This window comes from Paraphaeosphaeria sporulosa (genome assembly GCF_001642045.1).
Source record: "Paraphaeosphaeria sporulosa strain AP3s5-JAC2a unplaced genomic scaffold CC84scaffold_4, whole genome shotgun sequence".
In the NCBI taxonomy this organism is placed as follows: Eukaryota; Fungi; Ascomycota; class Dothideomycetes; order Pleosporales; family Didymosphaeriaceae; genus Paraphaeosphaeria; species Paraphaeosphaeria sporulosa.
In genome coordinates this window covers 2,896,095-2,920,900 of record NW_017253363.1, presented here as the reverse complement: position 1 = coordinate 2,920,900, position 24,806 = coordinate 2,896,095, and the positions used below count along the sequence as shown (strand labels likewise).

At 56.6% G+C, this 24,806-nt stretch overlaps 9 protein-coding genes across 9 annotated transcripts; 4 read left to right on the top strand and 5 right to left on the bottom strand.

Annotated features, from left to right (window-relative positions):
* Positions 1–181: 181 nt before the first annotated feature.
* CC84DRAFT_1144439 (uncharacterized protein) lies at positions 182–2,987 on the top strand (the record flags this gene model as incomplete). Its single annotated transcript, XM_018176457.1, has 2 exons — positions 182–720; positions 904–2,987. The coding sequence occupies exons 1-2, from the start codon at positions 456–458 to the stop codon at positions 2,985–2,987; spliced, it is 2,349 nt and encodes a 782-aa protein (XP_018038062.1). The 5' UTR covers positions 182–455.
* Positions 2,988–7,687: 4,700 nt separating this feature from the next.
* On the bottom strand, positions 7,688–10,058 carry CC84DRAFT_705900 (ferulic acid esterase). The gene has a single exon (XM_018187120.1). The coding sequence runs from the start codon at positions 9,568–9,570 to the stop codon at positions 7,969–7,971; it is 1,602 nt and encodes a 533-aa protein (XP_018038061.1). The 5' UTR covers positions 9,571–10,058; the 3' UTR covers positions 7,688–7,968.
* A 1,169-nt stretch (positions 10,059–11,227) lies between these two features.
* On the bottom strand, positions 11,228–12,942 carry CC84DRAFT_1118226 (heme peroxidase). Its single transcript, XM_018175515.1, has 2 exons — positions 12,262–12,942; positions 11,228–12,204 (listed from the first exon to the last, which is right to left on the bottom strand). Exons 1-2 carry the CDS (start codon positions 12,672–12,674, stop codon positions 11,493–11,495), a joined length of 1,125 nt encoding a protein of 374 aa, XP_018038060.1. The 5' UTR covers positions 12,675–12,942; the 3' UTR covers positions 11,228–11,492.
* A 694-nt stretch (positions 12,943–13,636) lies between these two features.
* Positions 13,637–15,725, bottom strand: CC84DRAFT_1163805 (uncharacterized protein). The gene has a single exon (XM_018178342.1). It carries the CDS (start codon positions 15,356–15,358, stop codon positions 14,012–14,014), a length of 1,347 nt encoding a protein of 448 aa, XP_018038059.1. The 5' UTR covers positions 15,359–15,725; the 3' UTR covers positions 13,637–14,011.
* A 753-nt stretch (positions 15,726–16,478) lies between these two features.
* CC84DRAFT_705293 (pantothenate transporter liz1) lies at positions 16,479–18,241 on the top strand. The gene is made up of 3 exons (XM_018187119.1): positions 16,479–16,600; positions 16,654–16,832; positions 16,883–18,241. Exons 1-3 carry the CDS (start codon positions 16,582–16,584, stop codon positions 18,167–18,169), a joined length of 1,485 nt encoding a protein of 494 aa, XP_018038058.1. The 5' UTR covers positions 16,479–16,581; the 3' UTR covers positions 18,170–18,241.
* Positions 18,242–18,313: 72 nt separating this feature from the next.
* CC84DRAFT_1088887 (uncharacterized protein) lies at positions 18,314–19,168 on the bottom strand (the record flags this gene model as incomplete). The annotated part of the gene is made up of 1 exon (XM_018174278.1): positions 18,314–19,168. The coding sequence occupies one exon, from the start codon at positions 19,166–19,168 to the stop codon at positions 18,314–18,316; it is 855 nt and encodes a 284-aa protein (XP_018038057.1).
* Positions 19,169–19,487: 319 nt separating this feature from the next.
* CC84DRAFT_1216609 (ribosomal protein S12/S23) lies at positions 19,488–20,113 on the top strand (the record flags this gene model as incomplete). Its single annotated transcript, XM_018182823.1, has 3 exons — positions 19,488–19,497; positions 19,598–19,846; positions 19,935–20,113. The coding sequence occupies 3 exons, from the start codon at positions 19,488–19,490 to the stop codon at positions 20,111–20,113; spliced, it is 438 nt and encodes a 145-aa protein (XP_018038056.1).
* Positions 20,114–20,656: 543 nt separating this feature from the next.
* Positions 20,657–22,756, bottom strand: CC84DRAFT_1118213 (uncharacterized protein). Its single transcript, XM_018175514.1, has 2 exons — positions 22,603–22,756; positions 20,657–22,537 (listed from the first exon to the last, which is right to left on the bottom strand). Exons 1-2 carry the CDS (start codon positions 22,726–22,728, stop codon positions 20,936–20,938), a joined length of 1,728 nt encoding a protein of 575 aa, XP_018038055.1. The 5' UTR covers positions 22,729–22,756; the 3' UTR covers positions 20,657–20,935.
* A 134-nt stretch (positions 22,757–22,890) lies between these two features.
* On the top strand, positions 22,891–24,798 carry CC84DRAFT_1258731 (uncharacterized protein). Its single transcript, XM_018184852.1, has 2 exons — positions 22,891–23,595; positions 23,651–24,798. Exons 1-2 carry the CDS (start codon positions 23,053–23,055, stop codon positions 24,683–24,685), a joined length of 1,578 nt encoding a protein of 525 aa, XP_018038054.1. The 5' UTR covers positions 22,891–23,052; the 3' UTR covers positions 24,686–24,798.
* Positions 24,799–24,806: the final 8 nt, after the last annotated feature.

Below are 24,806 nucleotides of genomic sequence, written 5' to 3'. Positions count from 1 at the left end.
TCTGCGCTGGGCTGCTTCAGCGTACCAGCACGGCGGAAACGCGTGTCTTCACCAGGAACGGCGCCGTGCACCCCCACCGCGCTCCGCTGACTCTCGTCTTGCCCATCCCTGCGACCGCTCAGGCATTATCGCTTCCTTGCTGGACCGGGGCTGCTGGCACATGCGTTCATTGCGCGGGTAGGCTTGCAGCTGCAGCGTTGACAGCTCCCAATACGGATCACTTCCGTCGCCAGTGGGTTACAGCTTCAAACTAAGCTCGTTGACCTGACTTGGGCTCTCTTCTCCACGTGCGTCGAGCTGGTACGTATATTTATATTTGCACCCTATCTCCTGTCGTTGCCCGCTCTTCCCACATTGTGCCTAAGTGCTTTCCCACTATCGAATCGCGCCTTCCTTTCTTGATCACACCCCGCCCGCACCTACTTTATTCCAGCGATCGACTATCACCGTCCACCATGGGTGCAGAATATATAAGCGGCATGGGAAGCTTAACCCTCAGCCAGGCTGTCCACCTTGCACAGAATTCGCCAGGTGGTGTCGACCAACGTCTCGCCCAACATCTCGAGAGGAAGCTCGTCGAGGTCCATGCTAAGATAAAAGCGCAACCCCATTCCTACATCCTCCCACAAGACGAATTTGCTCTCATCAACTACTATCGTTCGAGGTTCGGCGACTCGGAAATCATCAAGAGCGCAACAAAACGCTTCTGGGACAATCATCGTGGCCGGAGCTGATCGCATCGTTTGCTTCTTTCTTTGCATCTGTCATTTAGCGAGGTTCGTACCTTCCTTCCATGGCTGCCACAACGCCCCAATGCTCATACTTCCAAGTCATCATATCCTCTCTCCATTTTCGAGATCTGCGCGGCGTTCACGGAACCTGTACCTGGCTTTCATTACAGAGATACCTCAGCACGGCGTCATCGGAGTGTGCACGAATCAGCGAACTGCTCGAGAAGACCGAAGGAAGTTCGGAACGGTTTTTATCAAAAGATGGGCATATCCAGGACCCCGGCGTTGCAGGCTATTGGTGAGCAGAATCAGCTAGGTTGGAAAGGAAAACGAGCATGTCAACATCGAGCGGCATTGTCCTCCATATTCTTCTTTCTAATACTAATGACTTTTTCGCATCCCGTCATCGCCTCCCAGGCCTCGTCGCGGTCTCAACTCAGTCGCATCGACTCTGCCTTGAGCGGCCGCGCGCCAAATGCAACTACGCCCCTACTAGAATGCCTCCAAGTGTCACCGCCTGTTTTGAGCCCGAAAAAGAGCTGCGAAAAGACTCTGATGGTTCACGAGTTTGCCTATTCCTACGGGATTCCCTTCATAGGAAACTACACTCCGCCCGAATGCGAATTCAACAGGATCACGATCAACTTCACCGTCACCTCTGCAGGAAGGCAGTTCGACCGTCTCGCGCTCATGTACTTTAACGACACAGAAGTTTGGAGAACATCCACGGCTGAGCCTACGGCAAACGGCATTGTCTGGACATATGTCAAGGACATGAGCAACTATTTGTCACTTTTCCAGGAGCCGCAAAAGATCATCTTCGACCTCGGGAACTTGATAGACGACACGTATACAGGAAAGTGGGAGACCACGTTGACGGCTACCTTCTTTACCGCGCAAGACACTATCGATGCAGCAGACGTTATCATCCCCATCTCTGCACATCAGTCCTCCCTGGATAAGCCTAGCGCTTTCGCCATACCTGACACGAAGGCTATCGATACTCTGAAGTTCCCGCACAACGTCAAGAAGGCTGTTGTCAGTCTCTCGGCAGTTGGTCAAGCAACCGAAGAGTTCTGGTGGTCCAACGTCCTGTCCTCAGACACGACGGCATTTGGCAATGAAACGACTCTTTACGGATACTCCCCTTTCCGAGAGGTGCAACTTTACATTGATGAAACATTGGTCGGCGTTGCGTGGCCGTTCCCAGTTATCTTTACGGGCGGCGTCGTTCCAGGCTTTTGGCGGCCAGTAGTGGGCATAGATGCTTTCGACCTTCAAGAGGATGAGATCGACATCTCTGCTTTTCTTCCAAGTATTTGCGACGGACAAGAACATACATTTGAAATCAAGGTCGCGGGAATAGACCAAGATGAGAACGGCAACGCATTCTTGACGGAAACGGTGGGCTCAAATTGGGTAGTGACAGGGAAGGTTTTTATTTGGCTAGACAAGACCGACAGTATCACACGAGGAGCCGCTCCTACCATCGAAGCCCCTAATGTGGTGCTTGGTGTGTCTTCGTCGATCACCAAGGGCGCAAATGGAACGGTCCAGGCTCTGGATTACTCGGTAAAGGCTCGGAGATCTTTCTCGGTCAGGTCTACTATCATCACTTCGGAAGGCTCGCGGGATGTCGCTTGGACTCAAGATCTGAGCTTCGTGATCAAGGGCAAGCTTTCCAATAGCGGTAATGATCAAAACACGACCCAAACCACGACAGGGAAGCACGAGTCCCAAGGTAGTTATTCCCGGAGTTTCAGTTATCCCCTTAAGGTATCATCGTCGTACAACGTGTTGGAGGGTGGCAATTACACCATCAACGCAGAAATGAGTCGCGCCAAGAATGTGCAGAACATTGGTCACCTAGCCTTCCCTACAGCAGCGGATTCCTTCGATTATGGCCAGCTTCCTGGCCATACCCCATTGTTCACAGGCGCCGCGATCAGCAACAGCCAGAATGGGTCCGCCCACTATCTCGCTGCGCCAGCCCTGAAGAAATCATTCGGATCCGGAAGCACCGAACAGATTTACTCGCTGGCTGGCATCTCCGCTTCTGGCGCCGCAGAGACGGATCTTTATCGCCGTCATATTCTCGCTACGAATGATTCTGTTGTCTATGACTCCCAGAGCGTTGGAGATGATACCTACGTGGTCCAAAACAGCCCACCTACTCCACACCAAGCCGGCAAGCAGACGTACGCGAACCTTGGAATCAAAGCAATGCTTGGCCGAGGTCCATTCCGAGAACAATAAGGACATGGATAGGGATGGCAGTTTAGGTGTCTCAAGTGGCACCTGATCAATTTTCTGGTCCGATGCCGTGTTCCGTCTACGACAGATATTCATTGTCGCTTGCGGCGCGTCTGCGGGTCGCAGGATCCTCGCCTTTCCTACCGATCAGCCAAATGTTTCAAGTCGCTAAATATAGTCAACGCATACATCCTACATCAAATCATGTATCCACGTTCCCTGCCATATCATTTCATCTATTTGTCGGCTTTCCCGAAATGTACCTACAACGACTTACCTCGTTACCGATAGTACCACAGCATCTTCAATCAATCCGCATCCGGTAATTTCTTGGCCACTTGCATGGCCAGCCAACGCAGAGATACTCTAGCGAACTTGCTCCCTACGTCAGCTTGCGCCGGCAGATTAGGACTATTACGGCCGCCCTGCCAGCTTTCAGGTCATGCGCCATCACAGGATGTTCAGTCAGTCGGTTGCCCCGCCCTATATCACTATTGCTAACCACCGCAATGCCGGCATCATGGCGCTATCTGTCCGTCTATGACGGTCTAATATATATGTGCGCCCCAGGCATTATCCCTTCAACCGCTCCTCCAACAGGCACGGAGGCCGTGCCAGCCTGTCACCCCCCACGCCCAGCGATTTCCGACTACTGCGCACAAGCAGGTGAGCGAGAGCACTGGTCACTATGTGCATACTGCCAGATCGTAATTGAACGCGTCTAGCCGCGAGCATGTCGGTCTTACATGCTGCAGTCCTTGTGTACCTGAGCTGATCCACCGCGCTGGAGGGACAGCTCACTGATTTGCCGCCGCCGCCGCCGCGGTTAATGACAGATTCTAGGGACTCGTTAAAGGAAGGTGGCGCTTGGAATCATCCTTTTCGCCTCAAAATGACTGACCTCCCATGAACCTTCCTTACGAACATCAAACACAGATTATCCCATGGTTGCGCTAGCACGTCTGAAGCCTGGTCCGCCACCACCGTCTGCACGATGAGCTTTCCATTGTCGTCTTTTGCAAGCGAGAAACCCTTTGCCCTTATCTTTCACATCGAAGAAAAACGGCGAAGCATAGAGCGCCTCGATTTCTCTCTGTGCGGCTGACGATAACCGACGCGGTTTTCGTGTGGACCTAAGGAATCCACACATTTGAGCGGGCCACCTAATGATCGTCTAATTGAACCTTTCGCCCTCCGCGGTGCACTCAGGATGGGATGCAGCGTGCAAAAGACCATCACTAACTTGCTGGGCCTGATTGGCCTAGACGTGGGAGCAAACTACTGTTGCGTTCCCCAACACGGCCTCGAGCTAGAGCTGTCACACCTGCCTGTCAAACTTAAAATGGCATCCTCTAGCGACCGGTCCTACGAGGAGCACTTTGGATCCACTGGGCATGCTCCCGGCTCCACGGTGTTGCACGACCTTTCGTATACAGAGTTTATTCAAAGGTACCGCAGGTCGCTACGGATAGTCAAAAACCTACAAGCCAGCACGGGGAGGCCTTCCGTCCAATGGACCGATTTTAAGGCAAGAGTACAGCATAATGTCTCCCCGCTATAAGTTCCGGACGTGTGGTGCGGGGAAGACGGCGCCGTCAAGGACTGTCTGTTTATCCTGCCACAACATGCCAATTCAATAGAATCACCGCATGCACCCGCTTCAATCCACCTTCCTTCCTCCTCCCCTTTCCTCGCGGCCATACTGGGCGACGCGCATTCCTAGGTAGGCGGCTTGGGCAAGCATGCATGTGTCCTGACTCATGGCGGCATCCGTGGCCGATCGTGCGCAGCCCTTGTCCCTCTCACCAATAACTGCCAGCAGGGTGTAACCATCCTGCTCCATCTTCGGTTGCACCCCTAGTCCACACGCGCGCGCGGTGACACGGGCAGTCAAATCATTTTCCTGCCACGGAATTTTTTTTGCGTTTCTGCCAGGCGGGCCACAGACTCCCAGGCAGACGCCAATACGCGACCCGTCTCTTTGTCACGCATAGCGGGTGCCTCACACGTTGCCATGCGTGACTGCGTGCATCACACGTGGCGTAGGCGTGTCATGGCCATGGGTCAGAGTGCGCAAAAAGGAAAGCCCTCGGCTGAACCGCACACGATGTTCGCAGACAGATGTGACGGGCCGTGCCAGCGACGCATGAGTCGTGTGCAGCCCTTCACGGCTCGCAGATCATGCGCCTCCAAAACGGGCACAAAGCATCCTGGTTCACCACTGACAGTTCTCGGAACAGCGAGCGCTAGTATGCTGGCGGGCGCATGTACGACATGCGGTGGTACGTCTTGAGCGTCTTTCGCTACCTGGGTGAGGACGCTGGTCCGGTCGACGAGTTTCCCCGTTGCGGTGCAGCGTGATAGATTGCAAAAGCAGCCCAGTCGCGTAAGCACGACGATATCACGGGAGGCCGCAGCAGCCACAAACCTTCTGTTGGTGGCGTCCCGTCAAAGGATTGCTGCTATCGTCCCTCGCGGCCCCTGAGTGACAAAGAAAAAGCTTTCTCATCTCTCCAGCTCCACAACCTTTCCGCCCATACTTTGAGTGGTCAGGACATGGCCTCGAGTTTCAGCGCAACTGCAACGTCCGCCCAGCCAGCCCTAGGAGGTAGCTGACATAACGCTCGCACCTAGACCACCCTCGAAAAGAAAAGCGCCTTTTGGAACCGAGCCCCAGATTTCCCTCCGAGTGTGTAGCGAGGCCGTACATGACATGTCTGGATCCGACAGCGCAGGTACGAAACGCGGTGCGACGCGCGCATGCAGCAGTCAGAAAATCTTCCGTAAATCATGCTTGCATGTGGGAAATCCTCCGGGACTCAGGATTTGTGGAACTGTGCTGGCTGGCGGAGGAAGGATCGCGATGGTGGTTTCGACCGCTACGCGAGTTGACGCGGCGACAACGGCACTTTCACGCCGGTGATTCCGCGCCTAGTCCGCGCCTGCTCCGCGGCGCATTGCAGTACTCGACGTTGCTGTGCCTGGAGAGTTAGAGTCATGACACGCAATTCTTCGGCCACCTCCGATTCATACGATTAGACTTTCGCGGCCTTCTCGCCTCTCCCTCTACCCTCCCCTTTCCATTTCTATCAACCCACACACGTCCAGATCGCGAATTGAAACCTCCCCGTGCCGTCACTATCGGCTCATGATGTACATAACGGGCCTTCTGCAAGCCTGGAGCCCAGCCACGTCGCTTCAATAAACGGCACCATGGTGGTCGCGCCAAAGGTTCCCTTCGCTCGGGAGGCAAACTACGGTTGACGAGTACGGCAACACGGAGCACTCAATATGCGTGCAGCGGAGCGCTCACCGGCGGACGTGCTATTCGCGGTTTATACGCAATGTGGTAGCGGGCGCGATGTGGTGCGCTGCAGCTGCGCGCGGATGGGCCCGTTCATGCATACGCGTTCACGATGGGCGCCGTGGAGCCTGGATTCAGTCGACCGTCGCTCACACTAGGCTTTGGGCTAGGTGCACTTGCTGTTGCGCAAGCAGGCTGCCGATGTTGCGGATTGAGGTCCTACACTTGCAGGGAAATGGTGAATGTTCGGCGTGGTACATACCATAGGCTAACCCAACACATACAACAGATGTAGCAAAGTAGTAGTTTTAAGACGCAGTAGAGCGAATTGGGGACCTGCTGTGGTCCGCGGTAGGACGGTTTAGGTATTCGGTGCGTCATGCTTTTGCTTTGAGCCGTAGCCATGGTTTGCCGCGACTCGGTCATTTGTAGCCGATGCCAGGAGGCGAGCATTGGTGCAGGAATGTACCGGTAGGATTTGGGGTAGATCTATGGAGATGGCGGACATCGTGTTTAGCATGCCAAGGTGTGGAAGCGCCGAAGGCTAGGATGGTCCTGCTGGGGAAAAGTGATAGTAGACATCGGCAAGTATCTAACACTCGTAAAAGGAAAGAGGGCCGCGTGGTGGCTTTGGGCTGATAGAGGGCTATCCTCGCCGTTTCGCGATACTACGAACGGCAAAGATGAAGCTCTAGCCCAGAGACGAAAGGTCTAGTCCGCTCCCATCAAGGTGGGTCCCAGAGGCTTGCTGGAGTCTGCGTTGATCAGACGGAGCAGTGCGTAGTGCCCTCTTTTCAGTGCTCGTGGACCCAGTTCACATACCCATAACCTTGTCAAAATGTAGTCTGGCAAAGACGCCAGGGATATGTCGGTGACCGGGATATTTTCCGCCGAATTCAATTCGTACAACAGATCTGGATCAGCCGGTCCATGGCGGTCGAGACATGGGATTTGCAAATTGGCGGCAACACGGAAGCCTCACCCGATATCCTTGAATCAATGCTTCTTCGAGTCGGATTGGGAGATTGTCGCTGTTTCAGTGCGATGTAGGATTTTGGTGAAGACAGGGAGTGCAAGACTACTGCCAGGCCTCAGCTTCAGGCTCACAAGGAGGTAAGTGCATGTATGATAGGCAGTCAGGGTTTTGTTGACCGAAGCCCTTTCGGAAGTCGATTCAAGAGACGCAAATATGTAGAAGGTTGCCGAGTGAAGAAGTAGGGGACGAGTATATGAAAGGTCGAAGTCAAGGCCGAGGTAGGCCGCGCCTTTCATCTTCGTGAGTGGTCACGTCTGGCCATGCCATTGGCAATGAGTTCTTTCCTAAGGCAAGAGTGTGTCAATCTTGCAACTGTTCATGGTTAGCAAGGACGTTCTATTCGAAAAAAAAAGAAAAGAAAAAAGAAAAGAACGAGAGGCGCTTTTGGGCGAGTTTGATAGGTTATGTTTAGTGGTCTTTGAAAGCAGCGAGGATTAATGCAGTGTCTGAACCTGATATTGACATTGTGAACATGACTGATTCAAAGCAATGATGGAAGTACTGATGAAATTATACGTACAATGCTCGTGACACTGGCTGTGTACTCATCTGTCGTGAGGAATCCTCTGCACAACTTGAAGAAGGCGCATTCGGCCAGCAAAGGAAGTTGCAATTGATCACTCCCTCTAACCCCTCTCTATCCTCTACTTGCACCCCCAGCTCTCCACCGCCCCCGCATCCCCGCCCAAATACACACTCTTCGTCGGATATCTACAATGCACCCTCTGATACTGCACACCCTGTGCCACCGTATCATTCGCAAACTTCGTCCCCATCAACTCCCCCGGCGCCGTCCCGCCCTCAACCCACTCCACAAGAGCAGCCAACACGTTGAACTTCGGCGTGTACCCGATACCCGCCGCCGCAGCGCCGCTCTGCCCAATCTGCCAGGCTCCCGCGCCGCCAGAGCAGTGGTTCATCCCCGGCACAAAGAAGAATCGCATCCAGGTGTCAAGGTCTGAAGGCCGGGACGCCATGCCGACGGAAAGGTAGTTGTACCATCGCTCGGTATCAAGGTGCGTGATTTGTTGGTCTGCGCCGCCGTGGAAGATAAGCATTTTCCCGCCTGCGTCGCGGAAATTGGACAAGGAGGACGGCCAGGTCACCGAATTCCCAGGGTTCTTCGTCTCTGCTGCAGCTGCGTCGGCAATGGTGAATGCTGCCGGGTCCCATGAGGGATCAGAGTACACAGCGTACCGGAACCAGTCTACGGAGTAGGAGAACGGCGTGCCGGAGAGGAGGCGCTGCGTTGCCAGGGTTTCTGCGCCAGGAGAAAGCGGAGGGTAGATCATCTTACCGTCGACGCCGTAGAGGGGGCTAAAGACGCGGCGGACCATGTCGACTTGGACTGCGGTGAGGCAGTCTGCTGTGTTCGACTCGGTGCACAAGAGAGCTTCAGGTCGGAAGATGCCCAGGCAGAGGGACGGATCGGTTAGTATACCGTCTTGTACGCCGTCGAGGGCGTCGCATTGTGCTAGGACTTCGTTGTGGATGAGGCCCTGCCATGTCTCGGGCGCGACGAAGTCCGAGCTGTTCGCTGCTCCTGTAATGGCGTAGAAGCTTGCTCGCCAGGCAGACATGTAGTTGAAATTAAGAGCTGGACATCCGACCAGAATCCCGTCATAGTCTTGCGGAACGAGATCTGCGGCTTGGATGCCCTGCCGTCCGCCGCCGGAGCAGCCCATGTAGTAGCTCTTCCCGAGGTCCATCTTGTAGAACGCTTTGGTCAGAGTCTTTCCTGTGTTCGCGGCGGTGTGCAGTGCACGCCAGGAGAAGTCGATGACGATATCTTCGTTGTTGAAGAAGTCTTTCCCACCTGTCCCATTGTGGCCGTTATTGGATCCGGTGGTCGCAAAACCATGTGACAGGCCATACGCGATGTCTTCGTACTTGATGCAACCGTCTATCCCACCGTTTCCAGTTGCGAGGTAGCGGCCGGTCCAGGCATCGTTGCGTGGGAGAAAGACCTCGACAATGACTGAGGAACGGTTGGTAGTTGGTACTGTGAGGGCTATGCGGCATGCTTCCACGGAGAATAGCTGGTCCGCCCGACTGCAGGTCGAATCCATGCCATTGAGCGGAATGGTAGTATTAGCCGGCACATACTCGTGCAGACGAAGAGTTGAGTTTGTGAGGAAGGACGTCGCGTTGAAGCCTAGACATGACTTGCGGAAGGAGGTACCATACGAAGCCGCTGCAGTCCACTGTAACACCGCCAGCGCCAGTACGAGATTTAAAATCATCATTACAGCGCCCAGAAAACGGTTCCCGGGTCCCCCGCATTGTATTTATGCAGGGCGAGCGAGTCGCTCGAGAGTTGGGGAACATTGTTAGCGGCTGGTCGATCCCACTACATCTGTTGTACCCCGCAATTTCTACATATTTTTGCGGAGGTGAGCGACCGACCTTCTCCGTTGCGCCTAGGTCGTGCGGCCTTGAACGCAGGAGAACCTAGCCTCCGCTGTCGCTATTCCCGCCAGGCACGCCGCGGTGCAGATGGCAAATTGAGGGCGGAACTGCTGGTATGGTGTGCTGCTTTCGGACGCGTGCGTGGATCACAGCTGCCGCCACAAAGCCACCTCGCTGTTCTCTTAGCAAGGCGGAGCTTGTCATCCTTTTCACGTCCCTCCTCTGTTAAGCTAGATGGAAAGGCAACTTTAGATTGGCCCATGTTTTGCCGGTGGTACCTGGAGACAAGGGCCACAAAACAGGCAAGAATACCCATCACAGCATCTTACCAGGGTCCAGGAGCAAGTAGCCTGGATATCCCAACGTAACACCAGACTAGGATGACGCGCTCCTTTGTCTGTATCGAACGTGTCCAGCATCCCTCACACAGATCTTCCGAGTCGAAAGCACAATGCCAGACTGATCACAATCATTTTTAGTAACCCGTAATCCGAAGCGCTGGTGGATGCAAGCTCGACGCAAGGCATCGTCCGAGATCTTCACCAGCTCGGCACACAAGTTCTTAGGCGAAGAGGGCAACGATTCGTGCAGGTCGACGACACCTTACGATCCGGTCTGTTTACAGTAGGCTTGCCAAAAGGAGACATTCAATGTTCAAGACTACAGGAATGCCCTCCTCTGCAAGCGAAACCAATTCATCGGCCTATAATCACGAAGACCCAGCCCGCACAGAAGATGTCCACGTGCTACACCTACGGTCAATAGCAGACTGGACACACCACTAGCACCTTCACTGAACCGACCATTACGCGAATGCATACCCCAGGAAGGCCGCCATTGCTGATTCCATATACGAATCCTCAGTGTACAACCAACGCATCTGAAGCCCGAATCCCACACAGAGCAGACACACACCGGCCCGTCTGTCCGAGTCAAACACTCCACTCACCTCTCCCACGTCTCCACCGCACGCCACCGCCCCTCTGGAGCTCCCAACGTGCATCTTCATTGCGAGCCAGCCTCTCCCGCTTCTTTCCCCCCCTCTGTCGACAGACCGGCGCTGCGTAAGAAAGCCGCGCCTGTCCCCGACTATGCTTGCTGCGTCACTCGACTATACAGGGCTGTTGGTCGGGGTGGGAGGAACGGGTTACCAGCTGCGCAAGGGCGGGGAGGGAGAGGAGGCGAGAGGGAGAGGGAGGAGGCCTCGTTGTGCGATGCTGGGCTGCAAGTGGGTGGCACTGTCGGTCGATCTGAGGTAGGGAAGGGAAGGGACGGAGGTGGGGTGAGTTCCGTACCCAGCTACTACCATGTTGGCGGCGAGCGGTATAGTACCGGCAGTTTGGAATGGTCACAGTTAGTGGTGCTGTTCAGATAGGCAGGCACTGCATTCGCACCCTGGACACAACACAGCACCACAGGTCTCGCACAAGTTTGCATCATAATAAATCACAGCACCATAGTCTTTTCTTCACATTAGATCAGTAAGAGAACCTTCTCGGTAGTGGTACTTTCCTTCGAATGCTACTGCACACATGACTTAACGTACATCTATGACCGGAGGCTACATGCCACCAGGAGGTAAAGGGAAATGATGTGGTGCGGGCCACAAGTCTACTCGCTCTGATCCAAGCAAAGCAAAGTCTAGCTCTAAGAACGGGACGGTCTAGTAGGATATCACTCGCTCACTCAATGCAAACCTCGTCCCTGCACCTGCCCTTCGCCCCCCTCCACCCCTTCGTCCGCTCCCGCCCACCACCGCCTAATCAAACGAGCTCTTAAACACCCACCTCTGGTCCTCGGGCTGCGTAAACGGCACGCCCAACTCAAACAGCTTCGTCACCGCCTCGCTGAAGTCCTTGAAAAACGCCTCGTTATCCCTCGCATACTTCTCCGTGTACGCGCGGAAGCTCTTATCCCTGATCAACTCCATATCCGTCGGCAGCATCATCAGGCTCTTCGTCTTGACGTCCTCGAACTGCTTGGGGCCGTTCCACTTCTTGTAGCTCCAGCGCTCCTCGAGGAGCAGCTTGTAGTAGTCGTTGGTCAGGGTAGTGGGCGAGAAGGTCCACGGGCCGTCGAAGCCCGAGCGGTCCGTGTGGCAGCGACCCAAGGCGTGTGCGCCGGACAGCGCGACCATTTCCTTGTCGCCGAAGCCCATGCGGCCGAAGATGGCGCGGATGTGGGAGGCGCCCTGGGAGGCATCGGGGAGGCGGCCGTCGGGCGTGCAGAAGGAGAGGTCGCGGTCGGTGCGGCCGGGGCGGTAGGGGATCTTGGGGCCCTGCATCTCCTGGATGGCGGCGACGCCGGCGAGGATCCAGAGGTCCGAGTAGGAGATCCAGGGGAAGGCTTCCTTGACGGGCTCGAGGAAGTCGCGGGCGGCCTTGAGGCCGGCGTTGGCGCCGTGGTCGCCTTCGGGGGCGAAGCGCATGGTGGCACCGTTGGAGCCGCCGGTGTTGGTGAGCTTGTCGTAGCTGGGGGGCGTTAGCATGGGGGGTGGTTGCTGTGGCGGGAGAAGGAGGGCTGCTCACGTTCCGGAGGCGTGCCATGCCAGGCGGAGAAGAACGGGGCCGTAGCTGCCGTCGTCGTAGTCGTCGTGCTCCTCGAGCATCTTCGCAATGTGGTCGTAGACCTTCTGGTAGTCGTCGAACTTGGGGGCAAAGACAGCGGTCTCCTTGGCCGTCTGGCCAAACCACTGAGGGTTCATGAGGTAGACGCCATATCCCGCAGCGACAGCGGCCAGGGCACCGGCCCCGTAGATCAGGCCGCTGGGGTTGCCTTCATATTTGTCCTTGGGCTCCTCGGAAGCATAGCCGCGGCGCTGGTACTGCTGGCGGAAAGCGTGCTGGGGCGCAACGAAGCGGGCAGAGCGTGTCGAGGTGGTGCGGAAGGAGGGCGCGGCGGTGCGCAGAGCGCGGGTGAAGCTTCGCGAAGCGGATGCCATTGCAGTGCTCTGCAGACAGCGGCGATGGGGACGTGTCTCGGTTCGGGCCTCGGTGTGGTAGCAGTGCTGCAGTGTCCCTCGCGATAAGAGCAGGCGGCGGCGACGAGCGAGTTGTAGGGTGCGGAGCTCAATTGGCAGCGTGCGTGGACAGGGACAGAAAGCAAGACGCTCGGCGCGGAAAGCCAGGTACTTATCTCGCCAGACGGCGAAGCTCGTGCGGCAGACACGCTGGAAATTCCATCCTCTTCGACAAAAACCGACCCGGCACCTCCTCCAAGTGGGCCGACGCGCGCCCGCCAGCCAATCGCCAGCCTCGGTGAAGCCTTCTTTCTAGGCCATGCTGCTCAACTAAGCCGCGCTGATAACCACGCCCTGCCTCACTCCGCCGACCGTTTCGGCATGAAAAGCGTCTCCGTGGACGAGGGCTGCCGATGCCGCGGCGACGTTGCGCGAGACCTGCTCGGGCGCGACGCGTCTTTATTGGCAGCGTCTCGCAGAGCCTCACGTTCCCCTCACGCACATGCGCCTCCGTCATCGCGCTTCCGCGTGCTATGATTGGCCGCGTCTCGCTGCGTCGACCGAGGCATCGAGGGGTGCATCTCGGCCCTCTGAAACACCATGGGCAGTCCCTGCGATACAGACTCAGAACGCGCCCGCAAGGCTACGCCTGCAGAGCCCAACAGCTCCTGCATCTAGATGCCCGCTGATGGTGTAAGCTGCTGCTCTGCTCGCCGCACCCTTGCTAAGCGGGGCCAGCAGCACTCGGCCCACTTGCCGCTCATGTGGGCCGAACACTCCACTCCGCCAGCGCCGTGTCACCACGAGCCTGTTGTCAACATGTGTACAGACTCTGCTGTTCTAGGTGTCTGTACCTGTTGGGTCGAACAGCCCACCCCCGCCCTCCATCCCTGGGCCGAACACTCCACCCCGCCAACGCCGTGTCACGACGAGCCCGTTGTCAACGTGTGTACAGAAGTTGAATTTAGGCTCTACCGCTCGCATCTCCTGCATTACAAAGCAGCCATTGAAAGTCATGAACGCTTCAGGTGACAGAAATAACATGCCCATGGATACAGAAACTCGTAACACGTCCGTCTATGCCGTTGCGCCGTAACAATGAACCCCCCGTCCCGTGCGAATGATGCATCCTCCCAGCCTGGACCATTAGATGCTGATGAACAAACCCAAAAGTGTAAGCAAGGCGTCGCGGTCCCTATTATGTCCCCAGTGTCGTCTAAACTCCATGCCATGCACCGGAAGTCGTATATATGTCCGTCATGGAGTCGTTAAGTGTGAGTATGTACTAGTCACTGTCGCAAAGTCCCACTCGTCCCGTACTAGAAGAACGGATCCGTACTCGGTGTCGTGGTCCTGCTGCTGGGCTGCGAGAAGAAAGGCAGATGATGCGGGACTCGATCGCGACCCAACCCGAACGGGTCAGGCAGACGGCGGGCATCCGGCGTCGTGCATCGCGCCCTGACGTCCGCCGCTTCCTTCTCGACCTTGGGCTTGAGCTGAGACCAGGAAAGCATGTTGGGCATCTTCGGAATGACGACGGCGCGACGGTACGATGGACACAGCTGCAGTTCTTTCTCGCTGATTGGGGGCGTGAGCTCGGCCGCCTTCTCCTGGAAGTACTTCTTGCGTGCCGTCTTCTTTTCCTGGAAGTCGGACGATTTGGACTGTCTTGCGTGGTCTTCCCAAAGCTCCATCTTGCGCGCAAAGTCGTGCCGCTCCTGCATCACCTTCTCTTTTTCGCTCATCCACACTCTGCACTCGGCGTGCCACGTCGCAGGATTCTCGTCTCGTTCCTGGGCATGCTGCGCGAGAAGAACTTCTACATCTCGAAGAACATACACATTCTTTTGCGGGTGCGTGTTGCCAGGTCCAACGCCGACGTAATTGTCCCATGAGTCGAAAATGGCCACGGGCAAACACTTGAGGAGGTCCAGCATGTGCTCCTCGCTTGCTTCCTTGAGCATGCCCACAACATCGTGCTCTTTGATGATCTTGGAATGCAGGCAGTTCTTGCACCATCGACGGAGGAACGCCCAGTACGTTTTGCGCGTCGACTTTGTGTGGCAGCTCATGCATCCGTGACCGTGTCGCAAATGGGCATACTGGAACTCCGAAAGCTCCGAAGGTGGATCCGGAAGGGTATCGTCGTAAAAATGGTCCCTGCTGTGCTTCCAAAGCATGGGGTTGTCTCTTAGAAATCGATAACACGAAGCAATCCTAGTGCGCATTTCCAACAGCTGTGCTGGATCCGAAAATCTTAAAATGGTAAACCAGCTGTCCAGATCGACTTGCTTTTTTAGAACCGTGCCTCTTCGGAACTTGGTGGGCGCTGGCTGCGATTTCCGCACAGCAGGCGGCCGCTCAGCTGACGCCGTGGAATTTGATGCTGTCGACATGGCGCCAACACAGGACTCCTTGCTGGCGGTGGCGGCTCCATCGTCGTTGGCCGAGTCGTGGGGTTCTCGTTTCCGCCTTTTGCAGTCTACGCCATCCGGATCCGGGACTCTGGTCAACCTCACTTGTCGAGACTTGACCTCCTTTTCACTTCTGCCCCGCTTTCCGGATGCCGGACGGCAGTCGATGACGGTGCCATACGCTGGCGGTAACACTCCTTCGGTAGGAGTTTGCTTGTTGACTTTGAAGGCGAAATCTTTGGAATTAACCATTTCTGGTCAGCAGACCAGCCGCTGGAGGGGTTGCGAGAGACGAGCAGTAGGCACTTCGGGAAACGTTGGTGACGACAGCATAGGTTGGCGAGGGCGCAAGGAAGTGGGTGGCAGTTGCGACGAGTTGTGAGGCGGAGTGGAAGAGGAGCAGAAGGCTAGGTCAACCGACGTTGGGTTTGAAAAGTGCAGCTCTGACACTTGGCTACCGCTACAGGTCTGGTGGCTCCGGAAAGGACCAGACCTAGACTAAGCGAGAAATATATCCGCCGCATTTGCCGGCCCAAGGGCACATGTGGACATCAGCCTGTAGGTGTATGGATGGTAGCCACGGATGGCGAGCGTCCGCCTGCATCGCGCAGGGCTGTTGAGGCTCAATGAGCGCGATGCGACTTTCACATCACCATGATTCCATACCGCACAGGCCCCGCGCTAGTTGCGTGAGCCTACGCCTCATCGGCGTCGATCTACCCGTCAAACATCCGACAATGAAAACCCTTGTTGGCTGTCGGACCGAGGGCCGGATACGTCGGGGCGCTGGTAATGCTGATGATGCTCGAGTTTGCAAATCGCCAGCACGTCAGGGCGTCGCAAGCTTACTCACGGTGTGTTGCTGCACGCGCCGACCGCAACGGGTAATTCGCGCGGGCATGTGCGTTCCCACATACTCCCATCCCTCATCATGTCAGTGCCCAGTGTAATTAGCAAGACTGCATCTCCGTGACCAGCGTTCGTTCACCGCGGACGCCTCCAAAAGGTTGCTCGACGCGACTGCCAACCGGCCGCGTCAGAAACTGGCAACGTGACGCTCCTCCAGTTCGTGTTTGTCGCCGCGCGACTCGGCATCGCTCGCCGCCAGCAGTGGAGGAGAAGGCGCCGTTGGTGTGATTGGGCCACACGTCTGGGGAAGCGTTGATAGCTTCCTCTTTGGCGCAAGCTGCGTTCACAAGTGTTGTTCAGCCCACAAAGCCGTTCCCCATCGCGGCAAGCTGGTGCGGGGCGCGCCGACAGGGCGTTCATAATAAGCGACCGACGTCGGCTTAACAGCCTGCGCTTTTGGCTTGATCCGAGCTCCGAGGACCAGGGAGCTTCGTATATTACGCAGCAAGCGCGCTGCGAGCAACGAAGGCTGACGCTCGTGTGAGATACTTCTCTGCAGGGTACGCGATTGCATAAAGCGAGGGAGAGCTCCGCACCGGGCCGCTCAACACATTGAGACCGCGGCCATGTTTTCGCACAAAGAGAGTAAGCAAGACGAGTCAATGGCACAGCAGCCGTATGCTCATATTGTGTAGAAGAACACCCAAATCTCTCCGACGATGCCGGAGCACCGCCCTACGACACCAATTACGACGATGACACCCCGGATATGGTGGTATGCCCACCGCATACCACGGAGCGCAAGCTGATCACTAAGATCGACCTGCACGTCGTTCCATTCCTCTGCATCATGTACCTACTCGCTTTCTTGGACCGAGTAAGATGGCCCCAATTCTTCTTCGCCTGCCTCAGTCTGACTTTACACAGGTTAACATTGCCAACGCTGATGTCTTTGGCTTGTCCAAAGAACTCGGCCTCGTCAAGACGCAGTACAATAACGCACTCGTCATCTTCTTCGTGCCATACATCCTATTCGAGATTCCGTCGAACATCATACTGAAGAAGCTGAAGCCTAGGGTATGGCTCGCGATATGCATGTTCGGTTTTGGGCTTGTCACCATGCTCCAGGGCTTCGTCCACAGCTACTCGGGATTGCTGGCAACGCGGTTTTTCCTGGGAGTGTTTGAGACGGGCATGTTCCCAGGTGCCTTCTACTTGATTGGCATGTGGTATCGAAGGCACGAAGCGCAGAAGCGGTATAGCTTCTTCTTCAGCAGCACCACATTGGCTGGCGCATTCGGTGGTCTGCTCGCCAGCGCCATCGGAAAAATGGACGGCATGCGCGGTTATCAGGGATGGCGTTGGATCTTTATACTGGAGGGCACGCTAACCTGCGTGGTTTCGTTCTTCTTCTTCTTTCTGTTGCCCAACTTCCCCGAGGAAGTTAAGTGGTTGACAAATGAAGAGCGCGATTTCGTCCAGGCCCGACTGCGCATCGACCAAGGCAGGAGTGCGCGAGAGCGACCCATCAAGCTCGCAGATGTTGGACGCGTTTTCAAAGACCCGAAGATCCTCGTCGGTGGCTTCATGTACTTCGGTTTGATCGTGCCAGCCTATGGGTACGCGTACTTCTCACCTGCCATCATCAAAGGGTACGGCTATAGCAAGATCCAGACGCAGCTGCACTCTGTCCCGCCATGGGCAGCAGCTTTCGGTTTCGCAATGACCATTGCGTGGTTTTCGGATCGATTGAAACATCGCTTCCTCTTCGCCATCTTCCCCATCTGCGTTGCTATCGCAGGGTTTGCAATCCTCATAACCGTCCACAACAACCACAACCTGCAGTATGCGGCACTATTCCTCGTCGCTATGGGATGCTACACAGCCATGCCTGTCATCGTATGCTGGTTCAACATGAACCTGGGTGGACATCACCGCAGGGCGATAGGATCAGCTTGGCAAGTCGGCTTTGGTAATATTGGAGGCATCATTGCAGTCTATGCATTCCTGGCCAAGGATGCGCCCAAATATATTCCGGGATATTCGATTTGCATTGCCTTCGTATCGCTGAGTGCGCTTAGCTGCACGCTATACTTCTTCATGTGCCAGTGGGCGAACCGAAGCCGAGAGAAGAGCGTAAGGGATGTAGGGCTGACTGAGTATGAGAAGACGGAGCTGGGCGACCTGAACCCGGACTACAGGTATTTGCTGTAGGGGCACAGTCTGGTGAAGAGAGCGTTCGAAAACCGTCCAGAATGCAAAAACAAGCGAATAGCAGATGAAATCATCCATGTTGAACTTGTCCCGTTATGTGTTTTTGCTCCCGTACTCTCTGTCCATTGACGGTGTTTATCGTCTTCATGTCACGCTTGGCGCTGTCGTACTTGCGGTCTCCGCACTCTGATTGTCGCTCCAGATCTCCTTGCTCTCACTTTCGACGGTCTTCATCGCTTTCGCAACCTCCTCAAGCTTGTTGACCACCTCCAGCACTCCTCGATTCACCTTCTCGAAGTACCGGTCGTTCGCCTCTCTCCTCTTCCTGCTGAGCTCAATGTCTTTCTCTGTTTCTTCCTCGAGCTTGCTCTTCTCGAATGTGCCGCCAGAATTGCTACCCGCCTTCGGTGAGCCCTGATTGGATTTCTCCATGGAGCGTTCGGGGATGTTGAGAAGGTCAGCTACATCAGTGTTGGTGACGCCCGCGGTCTTACGATCCTCGGAGGACTGGTCTAACTCTTCGGCCTCAGACCGCGCCCACGCTTTCGCAAGGTCTATCTGTGCTCTCCGGAGATCTTCAAGAGCGCGGCTGTGCTCGCTACCGAACACGGTCATGCCTGGTCCTTTAATGGCGCTCAGCTCCACCTCCTCAAGCGTGTTCTGCATCTCTGCCCATATTGCCTCGGCGCGCGATGACGCTTCGGCATCTGCAGCTTCGTTCTGTTGCCTCTGATGGCGGACAAAGGGCGCATTGGGGTTCGACGAGGAGAGTTTGAGAGGGTCGCCGTCGTAGGCGGAGGTAGACGAGAGCGGCGGAGGCGGTCGCTTTCCGTCTGGCGACAACAAAGAGCGTTGCCGGGTCAGAGGCACCCGTGAGGGTTTATCTGCCCCTGTGCCGGGAAGCAGAGATGTAGCAGACGCATTGTGAGAAGGCGGCCCGACGAAGAGCGCGGGAGCTGGAAGCCGCGAGGGGACTTTCGCGATCTTGTTGTTAGACATGGTAGGTATCAATCGAGATCTAGGTGTAAGCAGTGTTACTGAGTCCGAGGAAAAATCAACGCTCGCCGCCAATATCGCGCGACATGTTCGCACGTAACGTTATGCTGGAGCAAACGCGAGGTGGTATAGGGCCGCTTGACAATGGAGGCTCGCGGTGGGGCAGGCACATCGCCCACTAGTGCCTGTTCTGTCGCTAGCGGCTTCCGCGTTCGCCAAGGCCGCACACAACGCATTTCGCGAGCCCACGACTTCCATCTTCTTCAGTCCGCCATACTAACCATCCACCCCACCCAGCGATTGCATCGACAACACCGCCATCATGGGTAAAGGTACGCATTCGCATTGAAAACCACGCTCCGCAGCACGAGACTCCGCCGACTCGCACGCCGCACCCGTTGCTACGACGCAAAAGCTTACAATGGTGTACAGGACAGCCGAGAGGTCTCAACGCCGCGCGCAAGCTTCAGAACACCCGCCGTGAGGGCAAATGGGCCGATCTCCACTACAAGAAGCGTCTCCTCGGAACCGCCTACAAGTCGTCTCCCTTCGGTGGCTCTTCCCACGCCAAGGGCATCGTCCTCGAGAAGGTCGGTGTTGAGGCCAAGCAGCCCAACTCTGCTATCCGAAAGTGCGTCAGGGTGCAGTTGATCAAGAACGGAAAGAAGGTCACTGCTTTCGGTACGTGCCCCGCGCCGCTACGCTCAGCCACACGAACGATGCGGCCCAGGACATTTTGCTACCCGAGCACACAGCTAACACAGCGCAGTCCCCAACGATGGTTGCCTCAACTTCGTAGACGAGAACGACGAAGTCCTCCTCGCCGGTTTCGGTCGCAAGGGCAAGGCTAAGGGTGATATTCCCGGTGTGCGTTTCAAGGTCGTCAAGGTTTCCGGTGTCGGTCTGTCTGCTCTGTGGAAGGAGAAGAAGGAGAAGCCCAGGTCATAAGCGCCTCGCCAGCAGCAAGGAATGGGACCTCAGGATGGGATACGACAAGCGATGAATTGCGGATCTGCGGACATCGAGGAAGGGCAACGGAGTCTTAGCATTTGGGGATCTTCTGGGCTTCTTCCCGCACTATATCGGCATGTGAAAAGATCATGATTTGGCTTGAGGTTAGGTAGAAAATCCTAACCGGTTCAAGCGCCCACCTCTGCGTCTATGGTCTTTCGCTTATGATGTCGTTGCTCACTATTGCCCGAGGATAGATCGTTGGGGCGCAGCGTCTGGCATTCTCCACTATGCCTTACGGCTGCTCGTTTCTCCATAAATATATCGCTGCGGATAATGTGCGACATTCCAACAAGACCCAACTAACAGGATCGTACGGACTGCCCATTCGCCACCCTCCCGGCGTTGAAAAGTCCACATTTGAGCTGAAGACGACCGGACAGTCCTGACGAATAATTTCCCTAATGTTCTATCTCTCCGCCTCACAATCTGAAAAAAATTCAAGTCAACGACTGACGTGGAAGTCTGTGCTCAGATAAAGTCATGTTTGGATATCGGCAGATCACTATCGACTTGTTGCCTGTAGACGGGCGTGGTATCGCCATCGCAAACAAGAGGGTTTGCCAGCAGAACCCGCATGTACCATTGCGCAATGCTACCTTGACCATGCCAGACCGCGCCAAAGCGCTGCAGACCGTCCTCCCTCCCTATGCACCTGATCTTAGACAAAAGAAAAACCACAAGAAAGGGTATCTCAAACAAAACGACACACAACGCCACGCAAATGCCCGTCCACCCCGCCCCCATCCCCATGCAATCTTATTTCGAAAACAAATCATTGAACCCCTCCTCGAGCCCCGTCTCCTTCGCACCCACCAAACCCCCCGCATCATACTTGAACTGCGGCGCCTGGAACAGACTCGCCTCCCTCTCCACCGCCTTGGGAACCCCCCGTCCCCGCAGCCCCAGCCCAAGATCGCGATTCCGCTCCGCATCCTCGGCGAAAAAATTCCGCTTGCGAGACTGTTCTTCCGGGTGCGGCGGGAGTGTGGACTTGTGCCAGCTAGCGGGGGCAGCCGGGATGCGGCGGCGGAAGGGATTCGTCTCGGCGCCGGGCTTGAAGATGTTGACGGGGGGCGGCTTGGACGGAGAGGGGGAGGGGGAGTCTGGTTGGTGCTGGCTGCTGGAGGGGAAGGGGAGCAACGACGGCGTGTGACTGGCGAAGCGGGAGTGCGTGGGCGTCCAGTCCATGGCGTCTGTGGAGGCGTTTGTGGCGATGGACGACTTGCGCGCGGAGTAGGGGGTGAAGTCGCTTTCTTCGGTGTCGGCGTAGGAGGTGGCGGATAGGGTTGGAGAGGGCGGGTAGGCGTTGAGCTCGGAGGGGAAGCTGGAAGCGAAACCGGCAGCCATGGAGTCGAAGCTGGTGTTGTTGGGAAGCGGGGCGGTGTGTTGTGGCCGGGGCGTGGTTTGCGTGCTGCGCGGGGCGGTGGGGAGGTGTGCGTCGAGCGGGCGGAGGAGCTCCTTGGTCGAGACGTACTTGATGGTCACTGTGTTCCACGCGAGGAGGGTGGCCAGGATGTTGAGGGTGAGGAGTGTCATGTGGGTGTAGCGGAAGAAGCCCACGCGCTCGTCCGAGATGATGCCGGTCTCTCGTATAGAAGTGTCGTTGAGCAGAAAGTGACTCCCCGCATTTAACAGGAGAAGAAGCATACGGATCATCCACGTAGTGACGAGACCACGCATACGCCCGCTGGCGTGCTTCATCTTTTGGCCCAGCTTCGGGTTCCACCAGATGGTAAGAAGGTCTGCAACAAGTGCATAGAAGACCACCTGTCGAACCGGGGATGATGCGACACAGCTCTGGTGGGCCTCCCTCATGTATGCTGCTTCCGAAAGGCAATGCGCCCAGTCGAAGTCCCGCTCCGAAAAGTCGAAATATGCAATGGCACCGAGACTGTGCCAGAGCATAATGACGAGGACGCTGGTAATGTATGCCCACCGGCCCAGCCATATGATCCACAGAGTGCAGGTCTGCCGCACAGTCGGCGTCTCCTTCTGGTACTTCTTGGACTGGTCCAGCTTGCGCCGCAGCTCTTCCGCTTTGGTTGCATAGCCCGCTTGCCGGATGCCTGCTTGGACCCTCTCGATGCAGTTCTCGCAGACGGGCGGGTAGCGCTCCTCGAGCTGTGCCTGGTATTGCGGGAGCGCCTTGTCGTATTTTGCGTACTGCGGGTCGTCTTCGTCGGGGAGATACTCGGCGAGCGAGCGGTTCACGATCAGCTGGTTCTTCTCGCAGCGTTCGCAGAAGGGCGACTCGACGGGCGGGTGCATGATGTCGGGGGTGCCCGACCGCGAGCGCTGGGTATACAGCGGCTGGGTTTGGGCGGTCAACTCGACGGGCGGGTCGGTGATCTGGCCGCGCTGCAGAGCAGGTCAGAGAGGGACTCGCTATATTGACACGGTGTCTATGCGCGGGCCTGTGTTACCTCGTCTACATGGTTGACTGCTTCACAGTACGGGCACACCCAGGCACGGGCGACGCCGGAGCGCTCGTTGGGTGAAGCCTCCCCGCAACCATGGCAGCGCAGTCGGCGGCGCAGCAGCTTCACCATGGTGGCAGTGCGTGCGGGCGGGCGGGCGGGTGTCGTTGCGGCGCGATGCGCTCGGGACGGTGCATCGTCACGCCTGCAAAGTTCTGCCGCGCGTGACCGCCTGAAGCTACGCGAAATTTGGCGGCTCCGCGCGAGCTCATGCGAACCCTCGACGGTCGACCAATTCCACCGCCCAGAAGCAGCACGCCGAATTGCGACGTGTCTGGACGTCCATCTCTCCTCGTCCTTCCTTTCACTGTCCGGTCGCATCCGTCCGCCGACCGCCCATGTCTCGATAGCGCCGCGCCCTGAAAGCACCATCCGTCCACACCTGGAACATTCACGATGACCCAAATGACGGCCGCCGCTCGGCCGGCGAAGACCGCCAGGCATGTGGCGAAGATCAGAGAGATGAGGAAGGTCAAGGGCGCCATCAGATGGCACGAACGCGCCCGCGAAAAGCGCCAGAAGATTGTAGCAGAGCGCCACGACGACAAACGGGCCTTTGCCGAAGTCAGGAGATGGAGGCAGGAAAACGTTCTTGCGCCCATCAGACAAGCGAAAAAGAACCTCAAGGAAGACTACGAGATGGGCCCCTTGCGGCCGAATCGAGCTTACGGCCCGGGCGCAGACCAATACGGTGTCCTGAGCATGCAGCAATTGAGGAGACCAGTCATATCCGCCGAATCGTGGGCGCGCAAGAATGAAGCCAGAACAGCCAAGGGTCTCGAGCCCGAGTACCCGCTTGTGGTGGACAACAAAAAGTACTTCCCCGTTGCAGCCGGTGACCGTGTCATGGTCATCAAGGGCAGAGAGCTAGGCAAGATTGGTGTTGTCGAGGAAGTGATCAAAGACTCGCACGAGGTCATTATCAAGGACATCAACAAGGTACGCCATTTTGTCCCGCCCAGTGCCATTGATTTGACCTGACCAACTTCGACAGCACTACGCTGACGGCAGCGTCTTCAACACCCCTGAGGGCGAGGAACCGGAAACGAAGCGCGCAATCGAGATCCCGCTATCGTTAGAGGACATCCGCCTCGTCATCCCGTACCGTATGACCAAGCGAACCGAAAATGGAAAAGACGTGCACAGCTGGTCCGATGTTGTCGTCGACGACATCCTCTTGGAGCGCCACACTACCGGCAGAGACCCCTTTACCGGCATAGACCATGGCGCTGAAGAGATCCCAGAGGAGCACCGATTCGACCCCAGAACCGGCCTCCCCATCTTCAACCGCTACATCGCCGGCACCCGCACCCGCATCCAGTGGCCCTGGGAGACCAAACTCCCCAAGGAGGATGAAGTCGCTCGCGTGACAAAGGCCAACAAGGAAGACAACGTGTCTCTGTACGGCAAGGTCCGACACCCCGTGAAGTTCCTCAAGAGCAAGCTCGGCAAGAGCAAGAAGCCAGCCAAGCCCGAAGCAAAACCCAAGACCCCTGAGGAAATAGAAGAGCTGAAGCTCCAGTCCAAGCTCGACCAGATCAACGCGGTCCCCACAAACCCCCGTGGAGCACCCTCAGGCTTCTCCCCAAGGTACCCCGACGACACCCAGCGCCACAAGGCCGAGCCCTCTCAGCACACGGCGTCTTTCTACCCGACACTGGTCTACCCGCCGTTCCCCGCGGAGCTCGCCTCTGAAATCCAGCAGCACACGCACGAAGCGGACATCAAGGAGCGCAACGAGAAGCAGGACTGGTACGAAGATGCCAAGGAAGTCACGCCCGAGGAGCGTGCAGCGCGCAAGGCGGCGAAGGCGGAGAAGCTGCGGAGGAAGACTGTGCCGGACAGCATGAAGACGCCGCTGCAGTTGCGGTGGGAGGTCGAGAGGCGGAACAAGCTCGCCGCAGCGGAGAAGACCAAGGTCGATCGCGAGGCACTGCTGATTGCGCTGGGCCAGCACATTGAGGCTACGCGGGCGGCGAAGACGGGGGCGCGGAGTCCGGCCAAGCAGGAGGCGGCCGAGTTGGATTAGTGTACTGCAACGTGTAGCATATTGTAGATAGATATTCCGCTTGTATGATACGCAAGGAAGCATGTAGGAAAGCAAACTCAGGACAGACATCGCATAGCATAGTTCGACCGGGGTATCATTT